The sequence below is a fragment of the Octopus sinensis genome, linkage group LG9 (assembly GCF_006345805.1).
Source record: "Octopus sinensis linkage group LG9, ASM634580v1, whole genome shotgun sequence".
NCBI classification, from domain to species: Eukaryota; Metazoa; Mollusca; class Cephalopoda; order Octopoda; family Octopodidae; genus Octopus; species Octopus sinensis.
This window is the reverse complement of record NC_043005.1, coordinates 65,691,542-65,716,852: the sequence shown is the minus strand read 5'-3', so window position 1 is coordinate 65,716,852 and position 25,311 is coordinate 65,691,542. Positions and strand designations below refer to the sequence as shown.

The 25,311-nt window shown below is 36.4% G+C and overlaps 1 protein-coding gene across 2 annotated transcripts in view; it reads right to left on the bottom strand.

Moving 5' to 3' along the window:
- The window catches only part of LOC115215891 (vesicular inhibitory amino acid transporter), a 59,562-nt gene that overhangs the window by 17,687 nt on the left and 16,564 nt on the right, over nucleotides 1-25,311 (bottom strand). For both annotated transcript variants that reach the window (XM_036506017.1, XM_029785242.2), the window contains exon 2: nucleotides 783-982. In XM_036506017.1, coding sequence (XP_036361910.1) covers nucleotides 783-982 — 200 coding nt within the window. The remainder of the gene's footprint in view (nucleotides 1-782; nucleotides 983-25,311) is intronic.

Genomic DNA, 25,311 nt, shown 5'->3' with positions numbered 1-25,311 from the left:
GAGCTTCCGGCGGGAATGCCAAGCAGTACAGCATGTCGTTTCCAAATTTTTGGCAGAGTGAATTGCGTCATGATACTGTTTATCTCACAGACGGTGCCCAACTGATCCTACTATTTATATTTTTATAAGAAACAGTTTATAAGATGCCCTAGATTCCTTGATCTGACCCATTAACATTTCCCTGATCTGATCCTTAACATTATTTTTCTTAGTAAAGAAACATTTTTAACTGTGACACAGAATGTAAAGTGTTGTACCTGCCCTTATTATTTTATTTTGCATTCTGAATTCATTTACTACAAAGATTTAATCTACGTCTCATTTCACCAAAGTCGCGAAAATTTATAATCGTGAACATGGGTCGATTTAGTAAATTAAGAGAAATCAATATTTTTAACTGTAAAGATGTGTCTGCAAAAACCTAAAACTTCAGATTCAATTCTTGCAGAATTCAGCTGTACTTTTCCACTTCTTCACCTTTTCAGTTAAAATTACAAGATTTTCATTCTTGTGAGGTTTATAAAATGCAATATATTTATTAATTAATTCAATTAACTATGCAAAATTAGGCTTGGTGCTTTATCGAAAGAAATGTTTAACCGTAAGTAACATTTAAGTCAGTACCGAATTATATAAAGAATAAAAATTATTAGTATAATGATTTGGTTATAGAATATATATATCTGGGAATCATTTAATTTAAAAATACAAGGTTTAAAGATTCTATTAAATTTTGAGCAAAACAAAACTGATATTTAAGAAATATATTACCAAATACTGACCTTTTTCCCATGGCTTCTTCAGCAATTTCCACGTAGCTGTGTCTGACACGTACTAAATAACCATTTGAATCTACTTCATATAGACATTCCACCAATATTTTACCGGTATGACAACAAATGTAGGCCACAACAATCATAGACACGAGAGCCCAGTAACCTCCTTGGACAACAGTGTAGGGAAAACTAACTATGAACATTCCCTACAAAGAAACAAAACAAATATAAGCAAAAGAGTAAGTAAAGAAAAACAATTTTCTTTTCTTAATAACAATTTATATCAGCGATAGCTTCACAAGAAAAACAATAGGACTTAACAGTATTAAAAATATTGGAAATTTATGCTTACATTAAGTTGCTATCATGAAATTTAAAGCTCGAACTGCTTGAATCGTGGACGTTTTAGAAGTACTTTGATCATAGTAGTAGAAGCACTCCGTCGGTTACAACGACGAGGGTTCCGGTTGATCCGAATCAACGGAACAGCCTGCTCGTGAAATTAACGTGTAAGTGGCTGATCACTCCACAGACACGTGTACCCTTAACGTAGTTCTCGGGGATATTCAGCGTGACACAGAGAGTGACAAGGCCGGCCCTTTGAAATACAGGTACAACAGAAACAGGAAGTAAGAGTGAGAGAAAGTTGTGGTGAAAGAGTACAGCAGGGATCACCACCATCCCTGCCGGAGCCTCGTGGAGCTTTAGGTGTTTTCGCTCAATAAACACTCACAACGCCCGGTCTGGGAATACTTTGATCATAGCTACACTGCATCAAACGCATACATTCGCACTTGCACATATTAACGAACGAACGCCCCCACCCACAATATTACCTTTAAACCCGGTAAACGCAATAGAGGCAGTATCAAATTTAAGTAGCCATTGAATATGCGGCATTGAAAAAGTCCCAAAGGCCGTAATGCATTTGGTGGTCTCGCTGGTCATTGCTGGGACGAATACTTGTCTTTCTGATACTTACTGTTTAGGTTGTTTAGGTTTAGTCGCTTTAACTGGAGCATATATTACACACACACACACACACACACACACACACACACACACACACACACACACACACACATATATATATATATACAAATTTGGGGATAGAATAGATAAAATTCAGCCCAGATATGTTTCATAGCTAGAAGAACCTCGAAAGTGGTAGTTACCCAAACGAGGGGTAACCCGCTAGCTACTCTTCAGGTCAAAGATACCTTAGTCGAATGAAAGTTACATTGTCGTCAAGAGGTCTCATGTTAACTAGTAGGAGAACTGATCGAAAATGTGTGGAATGCACACATTTTTATTATCATACACAGCAACCCCAGCTACTAACCGTGAACTATGAAATAACTTTTTTCAGTTTCCCGAACTTCGATATGAGAAAAGTTTACAACCATCTACGTCAATAAACAACAATTGTTCCTGAAAGTTGTTTTTATACCTTCTACAGATTGCTTGAAGCTTATTAACCTCTTACACCTTGATCCTTGGATCTTACTGTTTATGCAGAAATGACTTCTAACCTTAGTCCGTTCAAAGAAGGGGTACCATTCAGAACGACTAAGAAAGGATTTACTTAATACGTTCAAAAGTTGCGACTTTAAGATTGCTGTAGACTTTAAGACTACTAATATAGTCAAATTGTTAAGACATTACACTCAATCGAAATGCAGACATTTAGAGCCGATATAGAAGACCAAGCAAATTTTCAAAATTTCGCCCCACTATTCTTTAAAATTTACCTAGGAATTTTGGTAAGAGAAATTTCAGAATATCTACTGATTCAGAGACATATAACTGTTCAACTGTATTTTGCAATGACGCTTTAATCAGAAGCAGCTTCACCGATAGGATAGATTTCATTCCTCCACGCAACGAAAGCTATATAATTTAACTCTCCTTTCAGTTTAAATATCAGTTCTAACATTATCCGATCATTTCTAATTGAAAAGTTCCCGGCTTGTCATAAGTTACATTAAAACCTTAAACAAGTAACAGTGCACCGATAGTTTCACGTCCTCATTTGCTTGTATTAATCAAAAGAAATTAGCTTGCATATTTTCAAAATTATTGACAGGCATAGATTATATTTAAGATTTAGAATAATAAGGTTGTTATGGTGTTGTTTCCTTTCAGGCTTTTATAGATAATTTTATTTTTCCTTATAATTTTTCTCCTTATACCTTTCCTCCACTTAGACAAACCATTTTAAATTAAAGTAATCGCGTCTGTATTCAGTTTGAAATCAATGCCATTACGGGCAGGTATTTTTCTTTTGCATTATCTAATCCTTTATAAGACTCTCAGGAGGAGAGGAAGTACTCTGGAGAAAATGAAAGAATCGAATAGATGGGAAGGGCTTACAGTAGATAATTTATCAATCTTTTTACCTTTCCTTATTCTTCCTCACCTCATCACTTTACTGATTAATCAATTATTTATTTTTCATCATGATTGGCCAAACCATCGGTTCTTATGTTCATTATTTCGTGTAAATTGGTTTCATAAGATATGTTTGATCGTCTTTCTTCTAAAATTCAAATACTTGTTCACACATTTGTATATCACGGAGAAGCATGGGAATTTTTCGTCTCTTTGTAAGTTGAAAATTCCAAAGATGTTTTTGAAGTGAATCAAGTTTTCCTTAGAAAAATTTCAGCTACTTGTTACAAATAGAATTCAAAGCGAATATTTTTCCTTTCAGTTTTAAATTTAGAAATCATCTTAGTGTGTTGATGACGAATAGGAAAAAGCAATGCTAGAAAAGCAAAACAGAAAAGAAAAGAAAAATGAATTTCAAATACAGTAACAAGAGGCAATAGCAAGAAAAGGAATAAATTCAATTTTTATTACTATTACCGCCTTGTCTTGAATATCAGAAATTGCAGGGTGTAGAATTCATAGGTATTGCTTCTCTACAAATCATATAAAGGTTTCTTTTCATCACATTTACATGTGTCATCGTATGTATTTCTTACGAATTATCATATATCTATTGCGACACACACACGTAGACACACACACATACAAGTATATGTATATCCAACTACATATATAAATATAAAGACACAAGGATGTACACACACGCAGACACACACACACACACGTGTTGTGTCGCAATAACATATGTTATTTTCACAGATGAAGCCCAGGAGGCGAGTAAGTTAATATCAAATAAACAATTAGATATTCCTTTATCATAAATTAGTAAATAACCGGATTTCCTCGTCTAAATTGTTTATGTAACTTTGAGTTGTTTCGAACCTCTACACAAGGACTTCCAGTGGAAACTGGGGTGTATATAATAAGTACAAGTTCTATACTTTGCTGTCACTTACAAGCAAGTATGTACTGGTAGTAGAGGGTCTTTGTTCGCAGACATTGGCCCACCCACACTGTAATCTGCAAATGAGTTGATTGGCATTCATTTACAACTGAATAAAACGGAAATGAAGTGCCTTAAGCAAAGATATAATGCCTGGTTCTGGAATCGAACTCATGACCTTAAGGTCAGGAACCTAACACCCTTAACCACTAGGCTACACATCATCACAACAATTAACTATTAATAATAAATCTCAGATCGAGTTATAAACAGTAGCTACAACACATCGTGACGTATATTTGCCATTGAAATATGGCTCACCCCTAAGGGTGGATGCTACAGTAGTTTGTAGCCCCAGGAGGCCACCGCATCCAGCTGGCTATAGACACACTTTCTGTGCCCTATCAGTATTTGCAAAGGGAAGTTATCCTTCCCGTCTTCAACTTATGATACACACGGACTCGAGTTTCTGGGTATTGACCCGTCATCGGAGTGTGACAATCACAGATGTCGATGAGAAGTAGATTCCCTAAGTGTGTCTATAGCCAGCTGGAGGCGGTGGCCTCCTGGGGCTACAAACTACTGTAGCATCCACCCTTAGGGGTTAGCCATATTTCAATGGCAAATATACGTCACGAATTAACTATTAGTTCTATAGTAAAGTTGATTCGATCGCCTATACTTTATCTTACACAATTGTGATCATGTAATAATGGGGAAAATCAATATTAAACTAAAATTAAACAAAAGACGAATTCATTACGATGACGACGAATGAAAAAGAAAATACTCGCTTTCAATTCTATTTAGAGCACATAGCTGGAAATTTTTTTCGGAAAACTCAATTCATTTTAAAGCACCTTTGGAATTTTCAGCTTACAATGGGATGAAAAATTCCCATGCTTCTCTATAATACACAAATGTGTGAACAGGTTTACGAATGTTTGAAGAAAAACCATCAAATACATCTCGTTAGACCGATTTAAACGAAATTATGTGAAATCACAAATTGCAACAATACTCACTATTGCTACAATTTGGAAAGGGAAAACTTAGGGGAATATTTACAATTTGAACTCAGATATTGTACGTTTACGCAGAGCGCGCGAGTGTGTATGTGTGTGTGTGTGGGTGGGTGGTGGGGGGGAAGATAGATAGAGGGAGAGGGAGAGAGAGAGAGTAAATATTTCAATGAATAGGCTAAAAAATTGCAATTCCTATACCTGAAATGCGCTAATTTAATTTTAGAACAATTTTTAATAAAGTACGGCTACATTTTATTTTATCACAAACAATTTACTGAAAAAGAACTCAACTCAGCACTATACAATATCGATAATCAAAAATAACAATACACATATACAAATTTTCATAAAGAATACAAATTTTTATCTTGAGTGGGAACTTATAATAGAAGGAAGCCAATATAGATTCTTTTAAAATATTGAGTAGAATGCTTAAAGGATAAGAATTAGTTTTCTTATTTAGACGAGATACAATGCATTGTATTTTATTAATTTGAGGCAATGGAAGAGTGTAACTGAAGATTTTTTTCGTCAACTGTTGTATGCTTACGCAATTCATATGATTTTCAAAAGATTTCTTTAACTAACAGGACCATTGTACTTGGCAATCACAGAACGATTGCAACTGCAAGTGAATAATCTACTCGTAAAAGAAGTAATGGAGCTGCTCAAACATCTGCTAATCAACAAAATATTCTCGGAAAAAAAATCAATAACGGAACACTAGAATTTGGCTGCAGAACATTTGATTATTCGAGTCTTTGATAATAAAATAATGCATGTTATTATAATGCTGATTATACAACAATATGCATATATGTGACCAAAACCCTCCCCAGCTATCGCCCCCCTCCTTAACTGAGTAAAACAAACAAGAGATTTTGTTAAGTAATAATTTCAAGAACAAAAGAGAACTTCATCGATGAGCCAAACCTTGGGATTGAACCAGCAAATTCCAGCCTAACGCTCTTTTACATGGGGTATTTTACAGTCCAAGTTTTATTGTTCCGTGTGAGCTGAGGAATGAGAAAAAATATAGTATGGAGCTTCAAAGAAGCATTTAGAATTAATATTAGAAGTATAGTATTTGAGCTGTCTTTTCCTGAAGCCGTGGGTCTTTTAATTGGTTTTGTTTTACCTGGATTGTTTTGGGTAGACAATCTGTCCAACGTGGAGGATGCATTCTTAAAAATCAACGCTCTGATACTTCTCATTGAAATGCATTCGGATCTTACTGGTTCATTGATTCTTTCTCAACAGTGTGACAACATTCGCAGACTGTTTAGAAATGAAGACTGATGACGTCATTCAGATTATGAAAGACTATTTCTAAGATATTTCCTCCTGCAATGCTTAATGTGATTTCCAGATCACATGTATGTATGTATGTATGTATGTATGTATGTATGTATGTATGTATGTATGTATGTATGTATGTATGTATGTATGTATGTATGTATGTATGTATGTATGTATGTATGTATGTATGTATGTATGTATGTATGTATGTATGTATGTATGTATGTATGTATGTATGTATGTATGTATGTATGTATGTATGTATGTATGTATGTATGTATGTTCTGCTTCTCTTTTAAATTTAGAATAAACTTTGATCGGCCACCCACTTCGTGGCAAGGTTGTCACGGAAAGCATCTTGTTTTGTTCATCACCCTTTAAATCTTAAGGTCTTACAGATTTTTATGGTCCCAGATATCTGGATCATTTATAGTGTATGGATTATATTAACCATATCACCCTACATGTTTGGCAGCTTTCATTCTTACATTATAGTTTCCTCTCTCCCTATACTGATCGGCTTAAGTTTTCAGTGCTGCCACAAATGTAAAAGATATTCTCTCTGAAGAAATAATTTTCTCGAATCGTCAGTATTTCCGTCTTTGCACTTGATTTAAATATACAAAAATTTGCGATTATTATATGTAAAAACGCAACAAACGTGAGCTTACACGATATTTTTTGTGAATAGATTTTTCTGTACTCGACAAAAAAGTACAGGCTGTTCAATTATATTGTGAGTGATTTTACTTCTGGATGTTTATCTATCGTGTCTATATTAGTCGTAGAAATCTTTTTCGTATATGTCACCGTGGTAGTAAAAAGCCAAAACCAAATTTTCTAAATTTTCCAAGACGCTGCTTTTAATATAAAATAAGTTCTATTCCAGAACTACGGACAATTCAGCGGATTATTCTCGCCACCAAGTTAATCTTTATATCTTTAATCTTTTAATTGATTCAGTCATTTGACTGTGGCCATGCTGGAGCAACGCCTTTAGTCGAGCAAATCGACACCAGGACTTATTCTTTGGATTCCTAGTACTTATTCTATCGGTCTCTTTTGCCAAACCGCTAAGTTACGGGGACGTAAACACACCAGCGTCGGTTGTCAAGCGATGTTGTGGGAACAGACACACAAACACACACACACATATATACATATATACGACGGGCTTCTTTCAGTTTCCGTCTACCAAATCCACTCACAAGGCTTTGGTCGGCCCGAGGCTATAGTAGAAGACACTTGCCCAAGGTGCCACGCAGTAGAACTGAACCCGCAAGCATGTGGTTGGTAAGCAAGCTACTTACTACACAGCCACTGCAGCACTTAAGTTGTGGACGTGTGTTAATACTACAAATCCTTACTTTTTGTTACTAGGTTATTATCATGTTATTGCCACTTGCAAAATTTCCGACTTGGAGCTCTAGCACATTTTTGGCGTCAGTTCGAAAGTCATAAATATCCCATTTCTCCCACTTTCCTTCCACAATTATATTTGACTACATATCTGTACTTAGGGGACGATCCAGCGAACTAGACCATTATTCAAATCCGCTATTTAGATTAAACTGTTTCGCCTTCGTGTCTGTTTCTCTGCAGAACATCATGAGACTCACAGCTTCCCAGTTTTCGCTCGTCACGATGCTATTGTATTTTATAAGTACATAGTGACATAAATAACTATACCGATAATATTCAGCACACTACAAACAACAATATTTCTAGTTCTATTGGTGCAAATTCTCTCCTTCTCGTTTTCCCATTACCTTCTTGTTGGACCTCCTCCTTTTACTACTACTACTACTACTACTACTACTGCTGCTGCTGCTGCTACTACTACTACTACTACTACTACTACTACTACTACTACTGCTGCTGCTGCTACTACAACTACTACTACTACTACTACTACTACTACTACTACTACTACTACTACTACTACTTCTGCTGCTGCTGCTGCTGCTACTACTACTACTACTACTACTACTACTACTACTACTACTACTACTACTGTTGTGCGAGAGAATCCTGATACAGAATGACAGTTACCACAGAATACGACATTGATCCCAGTTGATCTACTCAACTCCGATGTGAATATCTCCTTAACGACTAATGCTATTCTTCAATTAATCTTGGCCTGAAGATATTTTCTCTTCATTTATTGATCAAGTATTTGTTCCATCCCTGTTTCTACTACTGACCAATCAAATTAAAGATATCGATTTGCAAACAACTTTCTTGTCTTGCTGTAACAGCTGGAAGCCAATATTAATTTCTCGACTTAAAGATTGGTAATAATGGATATTTGTGTCAACGTATAGCGTGTGTCAAGCAAACCGATAAAGGGTTGGGTGAGACTGACTAGGAAGAGAATTAAAAGAAATCGGTGTTGAAAGGGAGCTGGAAGTATATATGTAATAGCATATAGCATTAAGGAAAATGTAGTATTAATTTTGTCAGATCAGTAAATTTATTAGTTATTAAATGTCAAAGAAAAAAGAAAAAAACTCAACTCAACAAATCTATGCTGTACTTCTAAAAAATATATCTTTCTCCTCTTTTTCTTTTCTACATCTCTATTTTCTGTTATTCAATACTAACTTCTCCTCATCAACCCTCAACACCTACTTATGTCAGTCAATTGGTTTTTGACTAAGGCAATACTATTATCGTTTATCGAACTAATTCCATTCATTCTTAGAAACGTCCACATATCCATTAAAGACTGTCAATTCTTCCTTCGAAACCAATAGCCCATTTTAAGTGACATTCTAAGCAGTTCTAAATTTTCTTGCATACATTTAAACAAAAATAAAACGAACAAAGAACAGATAGGAGAGGATAAAAATCTGAGTAGTTTGTAGTACATCAAGCTAGATCTACATGGTTACACACCTGTATGATATATCTGTTCACGCGTATATTATATCTACTCTTCGAAACACACCTCTCTTTCTATCAGCATACCTCATTCTTTTTTGAAATCGTATTAATCTTAGGTCAAGGCACTGGTTGTGTTTTGCTCTTTTCATTTGAGACAAATTGCACACGCATGATTTCAAATAAGTGATGAACAGACGCAAGCAAGCCTGTGTGGTTCAGAGGCTCTGTTTTTCAACCACATAGTTTCCAGTTTAGTTCCACTTCGCGTACTTTTGGGTAAGAATCATCTACTAAAGCATAAGCTGACCAATGCTTTTTGAATGAATTTTGTAGACAGAAACTGTGCAGGCGGCGAGCTGGCAGAAACGTTAGCACGCCGGGCGAAATGCGTAGGAGTATTTCGTTCTGAGTTCAAATTCCGCCGAGGTTGACTTTGCCTTTCATCCTTTCGGGGTAGATAGATTAAGTACCAGTTACGCACTGGGGTCGATGTAATCGACTTAATTCGTTTGTCCCCTCTGTGTTTAGCCCCTTGTGGGTAGTAAAGAAATAGGTATTTCGTCTGTCTTTACGTTCTGAGTTCAAATTCCGTCGAGGTCGACTTCGGGGTCGATTAAATAAGTACCAGTTACGCACTGGGGTCGATATAATTGACTTAATCCGTTTGTCTGTCCTTGTTTGTCCCCTCTGCGCGTAGCCCCTTGTGGGCAATAAAGAAATAAGAAACTGTGCAAAAGTCTACTATATATAGGATGCCGCCTAGAATATATTTATATGCATCACTCCAAGTTAAGTGAGCAGCATTACAACGAAAGACTCCGTTATGTAGAACCTTGTCTGGCCCCGAGAAGGAAGCCTGATATCTCGTAAGCAATTTGGAAATGTTGATGATAATTGATAAACAGAGATTGCAAGAAGAGTTCAATAGTGTCGATATAGGAGGTGTGCGATAACTAGAAAGAGATGCATATATTGAAATCAGTGAGGATGATGATTTCAGAGAAAAATGAAATGACATTGAATTCCTCAATTAAGAAAGAGATAGTTGTTAGAAGGAATTCGGAAATCGTTAGAGGTAGCAAGAACGTGAAAGAAAGAATCTAAGTTGGAGTAACCGGAAGGTTTTGTTGCATTTAAATGGATCACACATATATGCAGACATCACCAATCAAAATGGCGTCGGCATACAGCGTAGTCTGACAGCAGAGACAATGGATGAGGAATGCATGTCTCTGGGAAAAATAGTTGTGTTATTTATAAGTTTTTGTGATGCAAATTGGCCAGCGAAATGATCATATTCTTTTTTCTTAATTTCATTGTACTCAGTGATGTTGCATCAATTTAAAATCTTATTTAAATTTACTACGAAGGCAAAACAATTTACACCGTATTGAAAATACCATTACCGAATTAATATTTAAAAAGATTGTTAAAGCCGATGCTAGCCGTGAGATTTGTATCACATTTTATATATTCTGTCTAATATTTACTGTAAATCCTGAACTGTTCTTTGTTTGCAGCATCGCCTTCTGTCGTGCTGGAGTTAAACATCTTGATATGCATACACTGCTTTCATAACGAGTTTTAAAAATATTTGTTTCTAGTAACTTCCGTTAAAGTAAATGTTGTTTCTCCCTTTTCATTAACACTTTCTACAATTTTTTTATATATATATTTTTCTTGAAATTTCATTTTATCTTTCTTTTATTCTTTCAATTCTCTTGGGTCGTCGTTTTGCACACAAAAATCTTCCTTCACGCTCCTCCTCCTCCTCCTCCTCTCCCCCCTCTCTCTCCCTCTCCCTCTCCCCCCTCTCTCTCTCTCCCTCTCCCCTCTCTCTCTCCTCTCTCCCTCTCCCCTCTCTCTCTCCCTCTCCGCTCTCTCTCTCCCTCTCCCCTCTCTCTCTCCCTCTCTCCTCTCTCTCCCTCTCCCATCTCTCTCCCTCTCCCCTCTCTCTCTCCCTCCCCTCTCTCTCTCCCTCTCCCCTCTCTCTCTCTCTGCTTTCTCTGTCACTCATTCCTATACCTTTCTCACAACTATTTTTCTTTGCTCATTGACTCCTTATTTAGCTTTCCTTTTCGTATTTCTTTGTGTCACTTTCCCCAATCGAGTATTGTTCCCTCTCCACTCTCTCTCTTTCTCCTTCTCTCTCTCTCTCTCTCTCTCTCTATCTCTCTCTCAATCCTTCATTCTTCTTCTTTCATCCCTCTTCTTTTATATGCCATACTATGTAAATAAACTTCATGATGTTTCCAGTCAATTCATGCAGCAGCTGCTGTAGTTTGTAGACATGTGCGTTATATTCTTTATTCAGTAATGTGTGTGTTCAAGTAAGTTAACATGCTTTCCAACTAGTGTCCCCTCTTTTTCAATACACGACAAATTTATGTTAGTAGTTATAAATATCTTGGTTCTTTCATTTCTACCGGATAGAATAATGGAAGTAAAACACACTAATCCCAAAGCCATTCATACACATTTATAGTGGGTGTTGAAGTAGGAAACTTGGTGAAAATCGTTTCGAGTGACAACAATTCACAAAATTGGGAGTGATAAATTGCGAGTTGTTAATGGCACAGACAATCAGATTAGCTGTATTGAAGCAGGTGTCAAAATATTTGCAATAATGTGATGCAAATGAAGATGATCATCAGAAAAAACAGTCCGGTATTACGTAGTAATGTAGGAAAAAAAAAAAAAGAAGAGTAATGCAGCAGAGCACCAGAATAAACATCTGCCACACCATAATTGATAGATTTATACTTCTATAATAATTCCGTAGAACTAGAAAATAGAAAACTTATTTCATGCTTCAGTACATGTTCAGACTTGATAAGACGTAAACAAAGAATGTAACTGAAAAGTTGAGAAGCAAAAGAAATTTTGGATCGAGCATTCAACTCTTTTCTGTCAATACCATATTATTATTATTATCACCACCACCATCATCATCACCACCACCACCACCACCACCACCACCACACCACCACCACCACCACCACCATCATCATCATCATCATCAACATCATCATTATTATTGAGTGAGAGAGCAGTGCATGCCATCAAAGTGACACTATTATTATTATTATTATTATTGTTGTTGTTGTTGTTATTATTATTATTGTGTTTTGGCTTTGCTTAAACTTTATACAAGCTGCACACAAGACTCAACCAAAAACGTCAAGCGACAACAAAATTCTGCACCAAAGATGTTAACAGGTGAAATGCCATGTAGTCGAAAAAAACAAACTGATCTCTGTGTGTTAAAAAACAAAAATAACACCGAAGAAATATGATTGCATTTACATGGAAGGGAATTAAAGCAAAAAATGCGAGATTTCCTTATAAACGATCATTTGCAATTCACTTATTTTGGGGCTGCCAGTAATTTGATATCTGATTGCTCCCTTTGTTATCAGTCCAATAGCTGTTAGTAATGTTGGTGATTTGAGAAATCACATTCTTCTCAAGTCCTTATAATTTGCGAGTCTTCAAGTCCTTACATTTGCTCAAACTTGCAAACGGTTTCAGAGTTTGTTGTTGTTGTTGTTGTTGTTGTTGTTGTTGTTGTTCTTCTTCTTCTTCTTCTTCTTCTTCTTCTTCTTCTTCTTCTTCTTCTTCTTCTTCTTCTTCTTCTTCTTCACTATCATCATCATCATCATCATCATCCTCCTCATCATCATCATCATTATCATCATCATCTTCCTCCTCCTCCTCCTCCTCCTCCTCCTCCTCCTCCTCCTCCTCCTCCTCCTCCTCCTCTTCTTCTTCTTCTTCTTCTTCTTTTCTTCTTCTTCTTCTTCTTCTTCTTCTTCTTCGCAAGACTGTGAGCTGACAGAATCGTTAGCACGCCAGGCAAAATGCTTCGCGGCATTTCCTCCGTCTTTACGTTCTGAGTTCAAATTCCACCGTGGTCGACTTTGCCTTTCATCTTTTCGAGGTCGATAAAATAAGTACGAGTTGGGCACTGGGGTCGATGTAATCGACTTACCTCTACCCTGAAATTGCTAGCCTTCTGCCAAAATTTGAAAACTTTATTATTATTATTATTATTATTATTATTATTATTATTATTATTATTATTATTATTAGTCACTTCTTTCAGTTTTGTTTTTTTTTCTTGCCGAGTGTCTTTCGATACCTAGGGCATAGAAACTGACTGAATACATAGTTAGGCTATTAAAATAAACACACCAGATTGTTCATTTACAAAGTCATGCGATAGAAAAGTAAGAGGAAGAAAGACAGAGAAAAAGGATAGAAAGAAAAAACAAAATTAAAAAAAGAAAATAAAGAGGGAAAAAAGAAAGAATATTCACAGCAACAATGCTCTTCTCAATACGTGTAATGTATCAGTTAAGACAATCTTTTACACTTCCTGCATGGATGGTAAACAAGGGATCATCCTCAAATAGTTCCTTTTCTTGATCATTCTAAATGCACCTACAATCACTGGTATTGTAACCGTCTGAGCTTATCAAATTCTTTTGCCGAGATATTATGATCACAAGGTATACTCCTGTCAATCAATAAACAGACCTTATTGTTTTGGTCTTTCACAGCAATATCTGGTTCATTAGCTTTGATGGTCCGCTCTATATGTACTGGAAAGTCCCAAAGAATCGTTATAGTTTCTCCCTCAGTTACAGCCTCAGAGTGGTGCTTGTACCATTTGTCAGGAGTTTTGATTTTATAACGCCGACATATTATTCACTGTAGATATTCATCAGTTTAACTCTGTAATGTCTTGATTTATACTCTACAGGTGTTAAAATCTTACAACCAGAGATTAGGTGGTCCATTGTTGCTAAAGTCAGACACTTTCCTCTTTGGCCAAACCCTCATCAACTTTTTCAGGTTTCACTTGTAAAGGAAGTTGAGGGTGGAGCGGGAAGTGTTGCCCTCTAGCAAGTTTGTTGAAGGGTGGGTGAATGTTGGAAGAATGGGCAGTGTGAAAAGACAAATTCTGAGCCTACACCTGTGAAAAAAAGTAAAGGAGAAGGGCTCTTGCCCTGTTGATCAGGCACCCGTGGCTTTTGTGGGTTTTTCCACGAGGACCTACAAACACCCTTTTGGGAGTTTACGCTGTTTAATTATTATTATTTTTTATTGTTTACATGATGAAAATCCTTTATCTTCTTTTGTGTTGCCTTTTATGCTGTGTTATGTAAGTCCTTGTGGCTAATAAAATAATGAATTATCATCATCATCATCATCATCATCATCATCATCATCATCATCATCATCATCATTATTATTATTATTATTATTATTATTATTATTATTATTATTATTATTATTATTATTATTGAGTAAGAGAACAGTGCATGCCAGCAAAGTGACACTGGGGTAAAATATACGAAACCCAGTATACCCATCATGACTACCCGTCCGATAAGGGTACACTAGGCACATGCATCACAACCATATGTGCGCGACATGGTGATCTTATATGAAGATAAACAGCACGTTACCTTGCAGGTGGGGCTCCGAATTTTCTTCTGGTCGAGTAACCAATCTTGCTCAAAAGGTCCCTGAATAAGGGTTATTTAAGGATGTTGAACGAAACACCCATGTTTCCAGAAGTGAATTATTCAAACCCCAAAGATTCCCTCTCAACACATGGCTATGATGCTCCCCCACTACTTCTGCTCGTTATCAGAGATGCACATATCGTCAGCCACTAAGGGACATGCTCAACTGGTTAAGGTCAAACAACTGACAAGCAAATCTGTGGTATTGAGCAGAATATTTGCTGTAGCCCATCTTTTATACCAAGACAAAACAATGCGCATGATAACACTTCCAATCAGTTAAGATCAGAATCCACGAGAGCCACTGCCTGATATTGCATCAGGGCATTTATTATTATTATTATCATTATTATTATTATTATTATTATATTATTATTATTATTATTATTATTATTATTATTATTATTGAGTGAGAGAGCAGTGAATGTCAACAAAGTGACACTGGGGTAAAATATACGGAGCCCAGTATACCCATCATGACTACCCGTCTGATAAGGGTACACCAGGCACATGCATCACAACCATGTATGCGCGACGTGTTGATCTCATATGAATATAAACAGCGCATGACCTTGCAGGTGGAGTCCTGTTAGAATTTTCTTCAGGTCGAGTAGCCCATCCCGCTCAAAAGGTCTCTGAATAAGGGTTGTTTAAGGATGATGAACGAACCACCCATGTTTCCGAGGATGAATTATCCAAATCCCAAAGAATTCCTCTCAACACATGGCTATGATGCTCCCCCACTTATTATTATTATTATTATTATTATTATTATTATTATTATTATTATTATTATTATTATCATTTAGGCGGCAAGCTGGCAGAATTGTTTGCTTGCTGACTGGACAAAATGCTTAGCGGTATTTCGCCCATCGCCATTTGCTAAGTTCAAATTCTGCTAAGGTCGTCTTAGCCTTTCTTCCTTTCGGGGCCGATACAATAAGTACCAGTGAAATACTGGGGTCGATGTAATCGACTTGTCCACTGCCCTTAAATTTGATGCCTTGTGCTTCCAGTTGATAGGATTATTATTATTATTATTATTATTATTATCATTATTATTATTATCATTATTATTATTATTATTATTATTATTATTATTATTATTATTATTATTATTATTATTATTATTGAGTGAGAGAGCACTGCATGCCATCAAAGTGACACTGGAGTAAAATATACGAAGCCCAGTATAACCATCATGACCACCCGTCTGATAAGGGTACACTAGGCACATGCATCACAACCATATGTGCGCGACATGTTGATCTCATATCAAGATAAACAGCGCTTGACCTTGCAGGTGGAGCCCAGTTACAATTTTCTTCTGGTCGAGTAACCCATCCCGCTCAAAAGGTCCCCGAATAAGGATTGTTTAAGGATGTTGAACGAACCACCCATGTTTCCAAAGGTGAATTATCCAAACCTCCAAGAATTCCTTTCAACACATGGCTATGAGGCTCCCCCACTACTTCTGCTCATGATCAGGGATGCACATATCGTCAGCCACTAAGGGACATGCTCAGCTGGTTATGGTCAAACAACTGACAAGCAAATCTGTGGTATTGAGCAGAATATTTGCTGTAGCCCTATTATTATTATTCAAAAAGAGAAAAAAAGGGGACTCTCTACACCCCTTTTTTTTTTGACCAGGCTCCCGTTGGCTTTTGTAGGGTTTTTCCACCAGGAACCTTTCGAAACGTCTCCCCCTTTTGGGAGTTTTTCATTGTTGAATTTTATAAGTTGTTATAAAGATTTTTACTCGATGTTTTTCATAAACGGCAAAACCCTTTGTAACCTTTCGTCCTGTCTTGTCCCTTTATGTAATCATGCGTGTCAGCCCTTGTGGCCAATAAAAAAGAATTGATTATTATTATTATTATTATTATTATTATTATTATTATTATTATTATTATTATTATCATCATTATTATTATTATTATCATTATTATTATTATTATCATTATTATATGGCTGTGAGCTGGAAGAATCGTTAGCACACCGGGCAAAATGCATAACGGCACTTCGTCCGTCTTTAGGTTCTGATTTCAGACTCTGCCGAGGTGGACTTTGCCTGTCATCCTTTCAAGGTCGATAAATTAAGTATCAGTTTCGCACCGAGGTCGATGTAATCGATTAGTCCCCTCTCCGCAAATTTCAGGCCTTTAGTAGAAAGGATTCTTCTTCTTCTTCTTCTTCTTCTTCTTCTTCTTCTTCTTTTCTTCTTCTTCTTCTTCTCCTCCTCCTCCCCTCCCCTCCCCCTCCTCCTCCTCGTCCCTCCCTCCTCTCCCTCGTCCCTCTCGTCCCTCGTCCCTCTTCTCCTCCCCCTCCAGCAAAATTTCACCTCTTTCTAGAATATATTCACTTCTTGTCATAAAGGTAATAATAACAGACAACAACTCTCAAAACAGAAGAGGTGACAAGTGTATGATGAAGTGTTAGTTTTTTTAAAAGATGCTATGCGCAAACGCTGCACCTCGATAAATAGTTCTCAATAAACTGCTAACAATCTCATAGTTTATAAAATAACCGTGAAATGTCCATGTGGTGTTTAAATGTATTTTAATGTAATAGAATCCAAATCCAGCATAAAACTCTTTTGACAACTAAATTAATCACGATTCAATCGTTGCTTAAATTTTCAACAAGTTTGCGTAATCTGTGACATATGTACGATTGTTCATAGAAAACCAATATAATTAGAAATCATTATAATATATATCTTAGCATTATGAATTGAAACCCCACAGGGGTTCTAATTGGTCCTTACCTCTTCATTATCTGTAAAGCAAAATACTTGTTAGAGAAAATAAATTCTATTTAGCAAAATAAATCATTATTATTGTTTATTATTGTGTTCGAAATTTCAATTGTTTTATGATATTTTCTCTACCAAGAGTATTTTCTTCAGTCAAGTAAGAATATCTCTTTATTCTGCCTCATTACTCCATTCACTATCACTTCATCAAAAATAGACGGCAACGGCTGTGGCAGTTGGTTCTTCTACAAGGGCAGCTATAGACATTTGCTGCAGAATTTCGCGTCAATAAATATTGCAGCTAATACTTTGAGTAATTTTTCATCGCGCAGCTGTTACAAATCTCAGCGAAAGTATCGCGCAATTATCGTTCAATATGTCACCTACATCATTCTCCAAGACATTTAAATGCCTTAACTCTCCTCACTTGTAACATTCTGTTTTCTATTTTATTGATTTCCTCTCCTCCTTCTCCTCCATCTAAATTTACTTTTTATTCGCTCTTCAGAAAAAGAAAGCTTTTTATATTCTTGTAGTATTCTTTTTCTTCTCTTTAGTTGCAGAAGGAACCAATTCCTTTGTTCAGGACCGATATTCGGTTTGGTTTTCAATTTCTCTTACTTACTCTCCCATTTCTCCTCCATTTCGAAATATTTTATCACTTTATCTGTTTTTACATTCGTTCGCACATTTCTTACAAAATCAATTCTTCCATCCTATGAACCTTAATTCTTTCTGTCAGTCACAAGCTGTTAATTTATCTGGAATTATAACTAAGTAGAAAAAAATGATGGATAGAAAGCTGACGACAAAATTAAGCCGACTTTTTTGCCGTCTTGTATTTCCTTCTCGATATCTTGTTTTATTTATATTTAATTCTCACAAACCATTTCTCTGTACACTGCTTTTGTAAACAAGTTCATTAATCAAGATTTGATTTGGTTATTTACTTCTAACGACTAAATTAAGATCTTGTTTAAGTGCTCATAATATCTGAATAATTTGGCAGAATGTTTTCTCGTACTTTATAATAATTTTTCATTAAAATATCAAATGAATAACTTTAAATTTTAAGAAAAAATCCTTAGTACCAAATATTTAACCTCACACATCCCATATGAGAATACCCTCCATCAGGCATTTGCCATATTCTGAACGTCTTACTTCCCTGGGCATGGATACATTGAAACTCCGACGTCTGGCAGCTGACTTGGCAGACACCCATAAAATTATTAACTATCTTACAAACAATAACTCTGAGCACCTTTTCAAACTCTATCTGTTTAACACCCGTGGACATGTTTACAAAGTCAGAAAACAGCACAGCTCCCATGACTTTCGGAAATATTTTTTCACGCTAAGAGTTGCTGAAGCATGGAACAAGCTGCCGGCATCAGTTGTTAGTTGTCGGAGCACTGCATCCTTCAAAACTTCCATGCTTCCTGAGATTCGCCAACACCACACCTGATTTTCTCCCCTCCATACACACGCAAGCATGTATCTGACTCATACACTGTTCACTTCCCAGACATTTGTACATTATTGCATATGCTTTATACGCACTTTCTGACAAGTTGTGGTGCACCTGAGCACTGTATACAATAATTTCATTATTATTATTATTTTTATTATTATTATTGAATGAGAGAGCAGTTCATGCCATCAAAGTGACACTGGGGTAAAATATACGAAGCCCAATATACCCATCATGACTACCCGTTCTGATAAGGGTACACCAGGCACATTATTATTATTATTATTATTATTATTATTATTATTATTATTATTATTATTATTATTATTTTAATTGAAAACCAGACATTATATTCCTTGGCGCAAATCAGTGTGCTATTAAGGCAAAGGGTGGAACAGCAGAAATGGTAGTGTTGCAATTCTAAGTGATACCCTTGAACGTAACTGCACTTAAAACATTCAATGGTTGAGTTTCAAATATTCGAGATTAATAAGTTACGTTTGTGGGTTCGATAAAATGGGCTACAAATTTCCTTGAAGCATTTGTGGCTTCTTCACATGTTAGCACTCGTTATTATGGTTGTGTGAGAATCAGGAAGTGATAGAAGTGGGTATAGCACCTTTTGGTGTTTAGTTGCATCTCCTAGTTCGAATCTTGCTGGGCAACTTTCCCACATCCCATCAAAAGCCTAGCTGAAGTAGCACCATACATATATATCACCATTTTATGTTGACGTTAAAAATTATAGCAGAATCTATCCTATTCAAATCACTAACAAATATTACACTAAAACACGATGGCTTCAATAATAACAACAACCTCACTCCAACCCCAATACTTTATCTAACATCGACATTCACAAAGCTTTTGATTCCATTTCCGATTGCCCACTTTAAATTAAAATATTGATCAATTCAAGAAGCAAAATAGAATAATGACAGTTTCCTGCATGAGACACATGGGCCTGTTCTCTTACCAATTCATTTGACCTACATCTACACGACCTTCACACACACAGCTTCATTTGTAGATGACATCTCACTAACATTCTTCTACATTTTATATATACAATCGCACAAATTCTCCAACCTTACATCCATCAACTAGAAACTAGGCTCCAAAATTTAGAGTAACACTTAATAAATCCAATATCTTTCATTTTACCACTTGGAAAATTACCACCCATCGCACTCACTAATACAAACATATAATGCACATACAAAGAACATAAAAAAGTATTTGGAGGTTTTTAAAATACACAACCTCACCTACTCTCGTCATCCCCAATCTTTCCCAGTTTTTTCTCTCTCTCCAGTACATCATCCTTCTAGTCTATGATTTTCACGTAGCAGTCGTCTTGTAGTTGTTTAAGAGAAAACAACCGAGTCGATCTCAACAGAGTCTTCCTCCAGAAGAATCGTTAGAAAAACAGAGGAAACATATCCACAAAACAGATAGGAGGCACAAAAAAGAAAAAGAAAAGGATGCCATAATTCTCCGTATTCACTATCAGAATTTATACTCATACGGAAATATACTGAGGGAATAGAACATGTGTAGATTATGACACTGCACTTCATATGACACTGCACTTCATATGACACTGCACTTCATATGACACTGCACTTCATATGACACTGCACTTCATATGACACTGCACTTCATACGAATAACTAAAGCATGTCAGAAGATGCAATGTAGTTCATGGTAAGGTGGAAGCATGTTATATCGGAAACAATTATGGTATGGGATGGAAGCACTCCGTCGGTTACGAAGACGAGGGTTCCGGTTGATCCGAATCAACGGAACAGCCTGCTCGTGAAATTAACGTGTAAGTGGCTGAGCACTCCCACAGACACGTGTACCCTTAACGTAGTTCTCTAGGATATTCAGCGTGACACAGAGAGTGACAAGGCCGGCCCTTTGAAATACAGGTACAACAGAAACAGAAAGTAAGAGTGAGAGAAAGTTGTGGTGAAGGAGTACAGCAGGGATCACCACCATCCCCTACCGGAGCCTCGTGGAGCTTTAGGTGTTTTCGCTCAATAAGCACTCACAACGCTCGGTCTGGGAATCGAAACCGCGATCCTATGACCGCGAGTCCGCTGCCCTAACCACTGGGCCATTGCGCCTCCATCCTCCAATTATAATATACAAGTGAAAATATTTTATCTGGTTAGACAATTTAGCGTCCAGTTTTCAGCTGCTCAATCCGGGGAGAGTGGTGTTTTACATTTGCTACAAATTTCGTATCTGGAATTATGTAATGAGGTTGTTCTGTTAACATCTGTTCTATTAAGCGGGTTTTTCTATCGGCTCCAAACTCCAAACTCCGTGAGTTCTGCTCTGGTGTCTCGTGTTTGCTCAAGCTGGTTTGTCTATCGACTTGAGACTCCATTATCCGTCGTTTCAGCTCTGGTGTATTTTGTTCCTTCAAGCCGGCTTGCCTGGTTGTTTCAAACTGAAGTTTTACTTCTCGTTGTTCTTGTGTCTCCACGGCAATTCGTTGCCTATAAGATGGGAGTCTGTCCTGCTTTCTTCTTATATTTTCCTAGCCCTTCGACTCCTGGAGCGTCGGACTTCAGTGGATTGAAAAGTATTATGCTGTCTTCTATGCATCATATTGAATGTTCTAAAGTAAGATATCTAAAAAATCAAAAATAAATCCCGCAGCATTTAACTCATTTTTTTGTTGTTTCTAAATCCAATCATGTAACTTTATTTCATCCAGCTACCAAACTTCATAGAAATTAGTCCAGTATAACAATTATACCTTTTATATAAACCAGCAAACTTCATCTCCCAAAACGAAAATATAATCGCTTCGAATCGTAGCGCGCGCGCACACACACACACACCACACACACACACACACACACACACACACACATTTATATAAATGTAAGATCCAGGGATTGAGGTGTAGGAAGAAAGTTAGTTTCCGACCCCGCGGTCGAATGGTGCAATATTGCTGACCGTATTTTAATTAAAGCAACGGCTTTAATAAGACTGTCTTCGGTATTTCGCGTTCGTAACGGCTAAACATGTAAAAACACAGCGTCCGGGAATCTGATAAGGGGATGCATTGGACAGATATAGTGATTTTACACATTCTCACCATAAGAGAGAATTTTTTGTGCACAGTAATTGCAGTGAATTTGCCTCTGGAACTTGAGATATGTCGCAAACTAACCTAAAACTTAACTAGCCTAAAGTTCGCTTATGCCTAAACATTGCTTGGCGCCGATACTGCTGTAATATACATATACATATATACAGTTAGGCTATCACGTAGTATACATACATACATACATACATACATACATACATACATACATACATACATACATACATACATACATATGCATGTATATATATATATATATATATTATATATATATATATATATATATATATAATAATAATAATCAAAGGGTAATCTGAAATATTAGAAATTTTCATTACCAGTGGCCTAGCATGTAAAAATTTAGGCAGTAGACTATATATTATTCATATAAATACAGTGTACATTTAAACACATAAGAGGTATCCATCATAGGACTACATACACGCTAGAGAAGACAGTTAAATTCCAAACCACTTTATATGCGTGGCATCTTGGGCAAGTGTCTTCTGCTATAGCCCCGGGCCGACCAATGCCTTGTGAGTGGATTTGGTAGACGGAAACTGAAAGAAGCCTGTCGTATATATGTATATATATATATATATATATATATATGTGTGTGTGTGTGTGTGTGTGTGTTGTCCCCCTAGCATTGCTTGACAACCGATGCTGGTGCGTTTACGGCCCCGTTACTTAGCGGTTCGGCAAAAGAGACCGATAGAATAAGTACTGGGCTTACAAAAGAATAAATCCTGGGGTCGAGTTGCTCGATTAAAAGGCGGTGCTCCAGCATGGCCGCAGTCAAATGGCTGAAACGGGTAAAAGAGTAAAAGAGTAATATATACACACACACACACACACACATACACACACACACACATATATATATCCATTTACTTCTCTATTTCTCTCTCTCTCTCTACACACACACATATATACGTGTGTGTGTGTGTGTGTGTGTGTGTGTGCACACTCATACATACACATACATATTTATATACACCTATGCATGTGCATACATATACATGTGAGCAAGTTCTTAGTCTTTTATTCAGTTCTTGTAAGTCTGTCATTGTTCACTTTAAAAACATAATTATATCCTTATATTAATAATAGTCTATTCAACCAACTGCTAAGTTCTATTTTATTTGTACATTACTGTATCGTGCTATGAGCAGATTTCCTTCTGTGTCAATTTTCCTCTTCCGGTAATAGATCGTTAAGTTTAAAAAGTTATACAATTCATCTGCTCTGAAACTAGTTAGTAATTTCCAGAGAAATGGTAAGCATGTAATAGATCTTTTATTTTTCTTTATCCTTCTGCATTGACACTGTTCTTCTATTTGCAATCCATATTAGTGTACCATTCCTATGCAATCAGTAAACGGTTGTATATAGCCGCGAATGTTTGTGAGATTTTTGAATTAGAATCCCTGTACACACACCATCAGGTTCAGAAGTTTTCCAGTTTGATATTTTTAAAATGACTTTTTCAGTTTTTCTTCAGTAATATTTATACTCTGTTATCTTGGCCTATTTTCCATTTCCTTTTCAAATTTCAGTGATATTGCTGTGTTGAACATCTTTTCTTCTTGCTGCTTCTGCATTTGGTGTATAATTCTCCTTACACCCATCTTTATTGTTCAACTGTTAGTAAAACTTCCTTTCATTGTTTCTGAAGAACCTCTTCTGATTAATTCTTTTAATTTTTAATCGGACTTTGCTTTAACCTTTTTGTCTTATCCCTTAAGCAACTTGTAATCCTGTGTACAATATCAGTCATTTCTTTGGAGCTCGCTCCTCTCTCTTTTCTCTACCTTATTCTCCACTCATAGTAAACATCCTTCCAAGATCGCTATTAAGCTGCTTAGCATAATTTTTAAGTTTCCATGTGTTTTAGCCCTTATTTTCTGCTTAATAATTAACCCCAAGAATTCCTACAGCAACCGAGGCTGCGTTTTATATGGAGTTCACTTGCACCTGCTATATTCTTCATTCTCAACTTTAATTTTCGTTAAAGATTTATTCATTACTAGCAGTATCGCCCGGCGTTGCTCAGGTTTGTAAGGGAAATAACTATAAAGCATTTTTAGAGAGTTATAGCCAAAAAATAGCAAAAAAATGGAAAAAAAATGATGGTAAATTTTTTTTTTGGGAGTTAAAAAAGGTGGAGTTGCGTCCCCTAGACGGTCTGTGGTTTGGGTTTCTGATTCTCGACCCCATGTCGAATTTATCGATTTTTTTCAGAACTGGGGGAACTTTTCAAAATTTTCGCTGCGTTAGTTTTGAATTATGACATTGGGCTATGTGTGTGTCAAGTTTCATCAGAATCGGTTGAAAGCCGTGGTCAGAGTGAGGGTACGAGAAAACAGACACACAGAAAACGCACAGACAAACTGCCGTTTATATAGAGAGAGATCTTTACTTCTTTTTACACTGTTTCCAGCTTCAATTCCTTTCAGAACTGATAATCTCGTTTCATCCTTAATCTGTGTCTCAAGTAAATGTTGGATTAAGTTCCTTCCTTCTGTAATATCCTTTTTACAGCGGAGTAAAACTTACTTTCACTTTCACTACAGCTGTTTTCTTTCTGATGATTCATTGCTATTTCTTGTTCAATTTTCCCTTCTACATGGCCATATTCTCCATCATTCACTATTTCGACAATTTCTTCCAACTCCAGCGGGGATAGCTATTATCATTTCGTGATTTGATTTTTCTGATAAAACTGTAGTGTTAAAGTGATACAACCACCGGATGTGTCACGTTAATACCATAATCTTCTTTATGAGTATAATTTTAGATAATATTTTAAATCATAATTGCAGTAAAGAGACTGTATTCTCAGGTGAAGATCTCTCGCACAGCAGGACGGGTTTCACTGTTACTTAAGTGACAACAATTTGTTATGAACTGTTATTACAGGTTCGCTCCTGACGGCATTGTTATGTGGTAGTAGAAGTCATTTGAGACTGTTTTTCTTAGAGGAACTGGAAAAGCTTGAAAGCTAGAAATGCTGAAAAGAGAGAAAAAGCAAAGGAGATCAGCTGTGGTAAGCAATAAGAATCCTTCAGTTTCAGCTTAGAGGCCTGTACTTC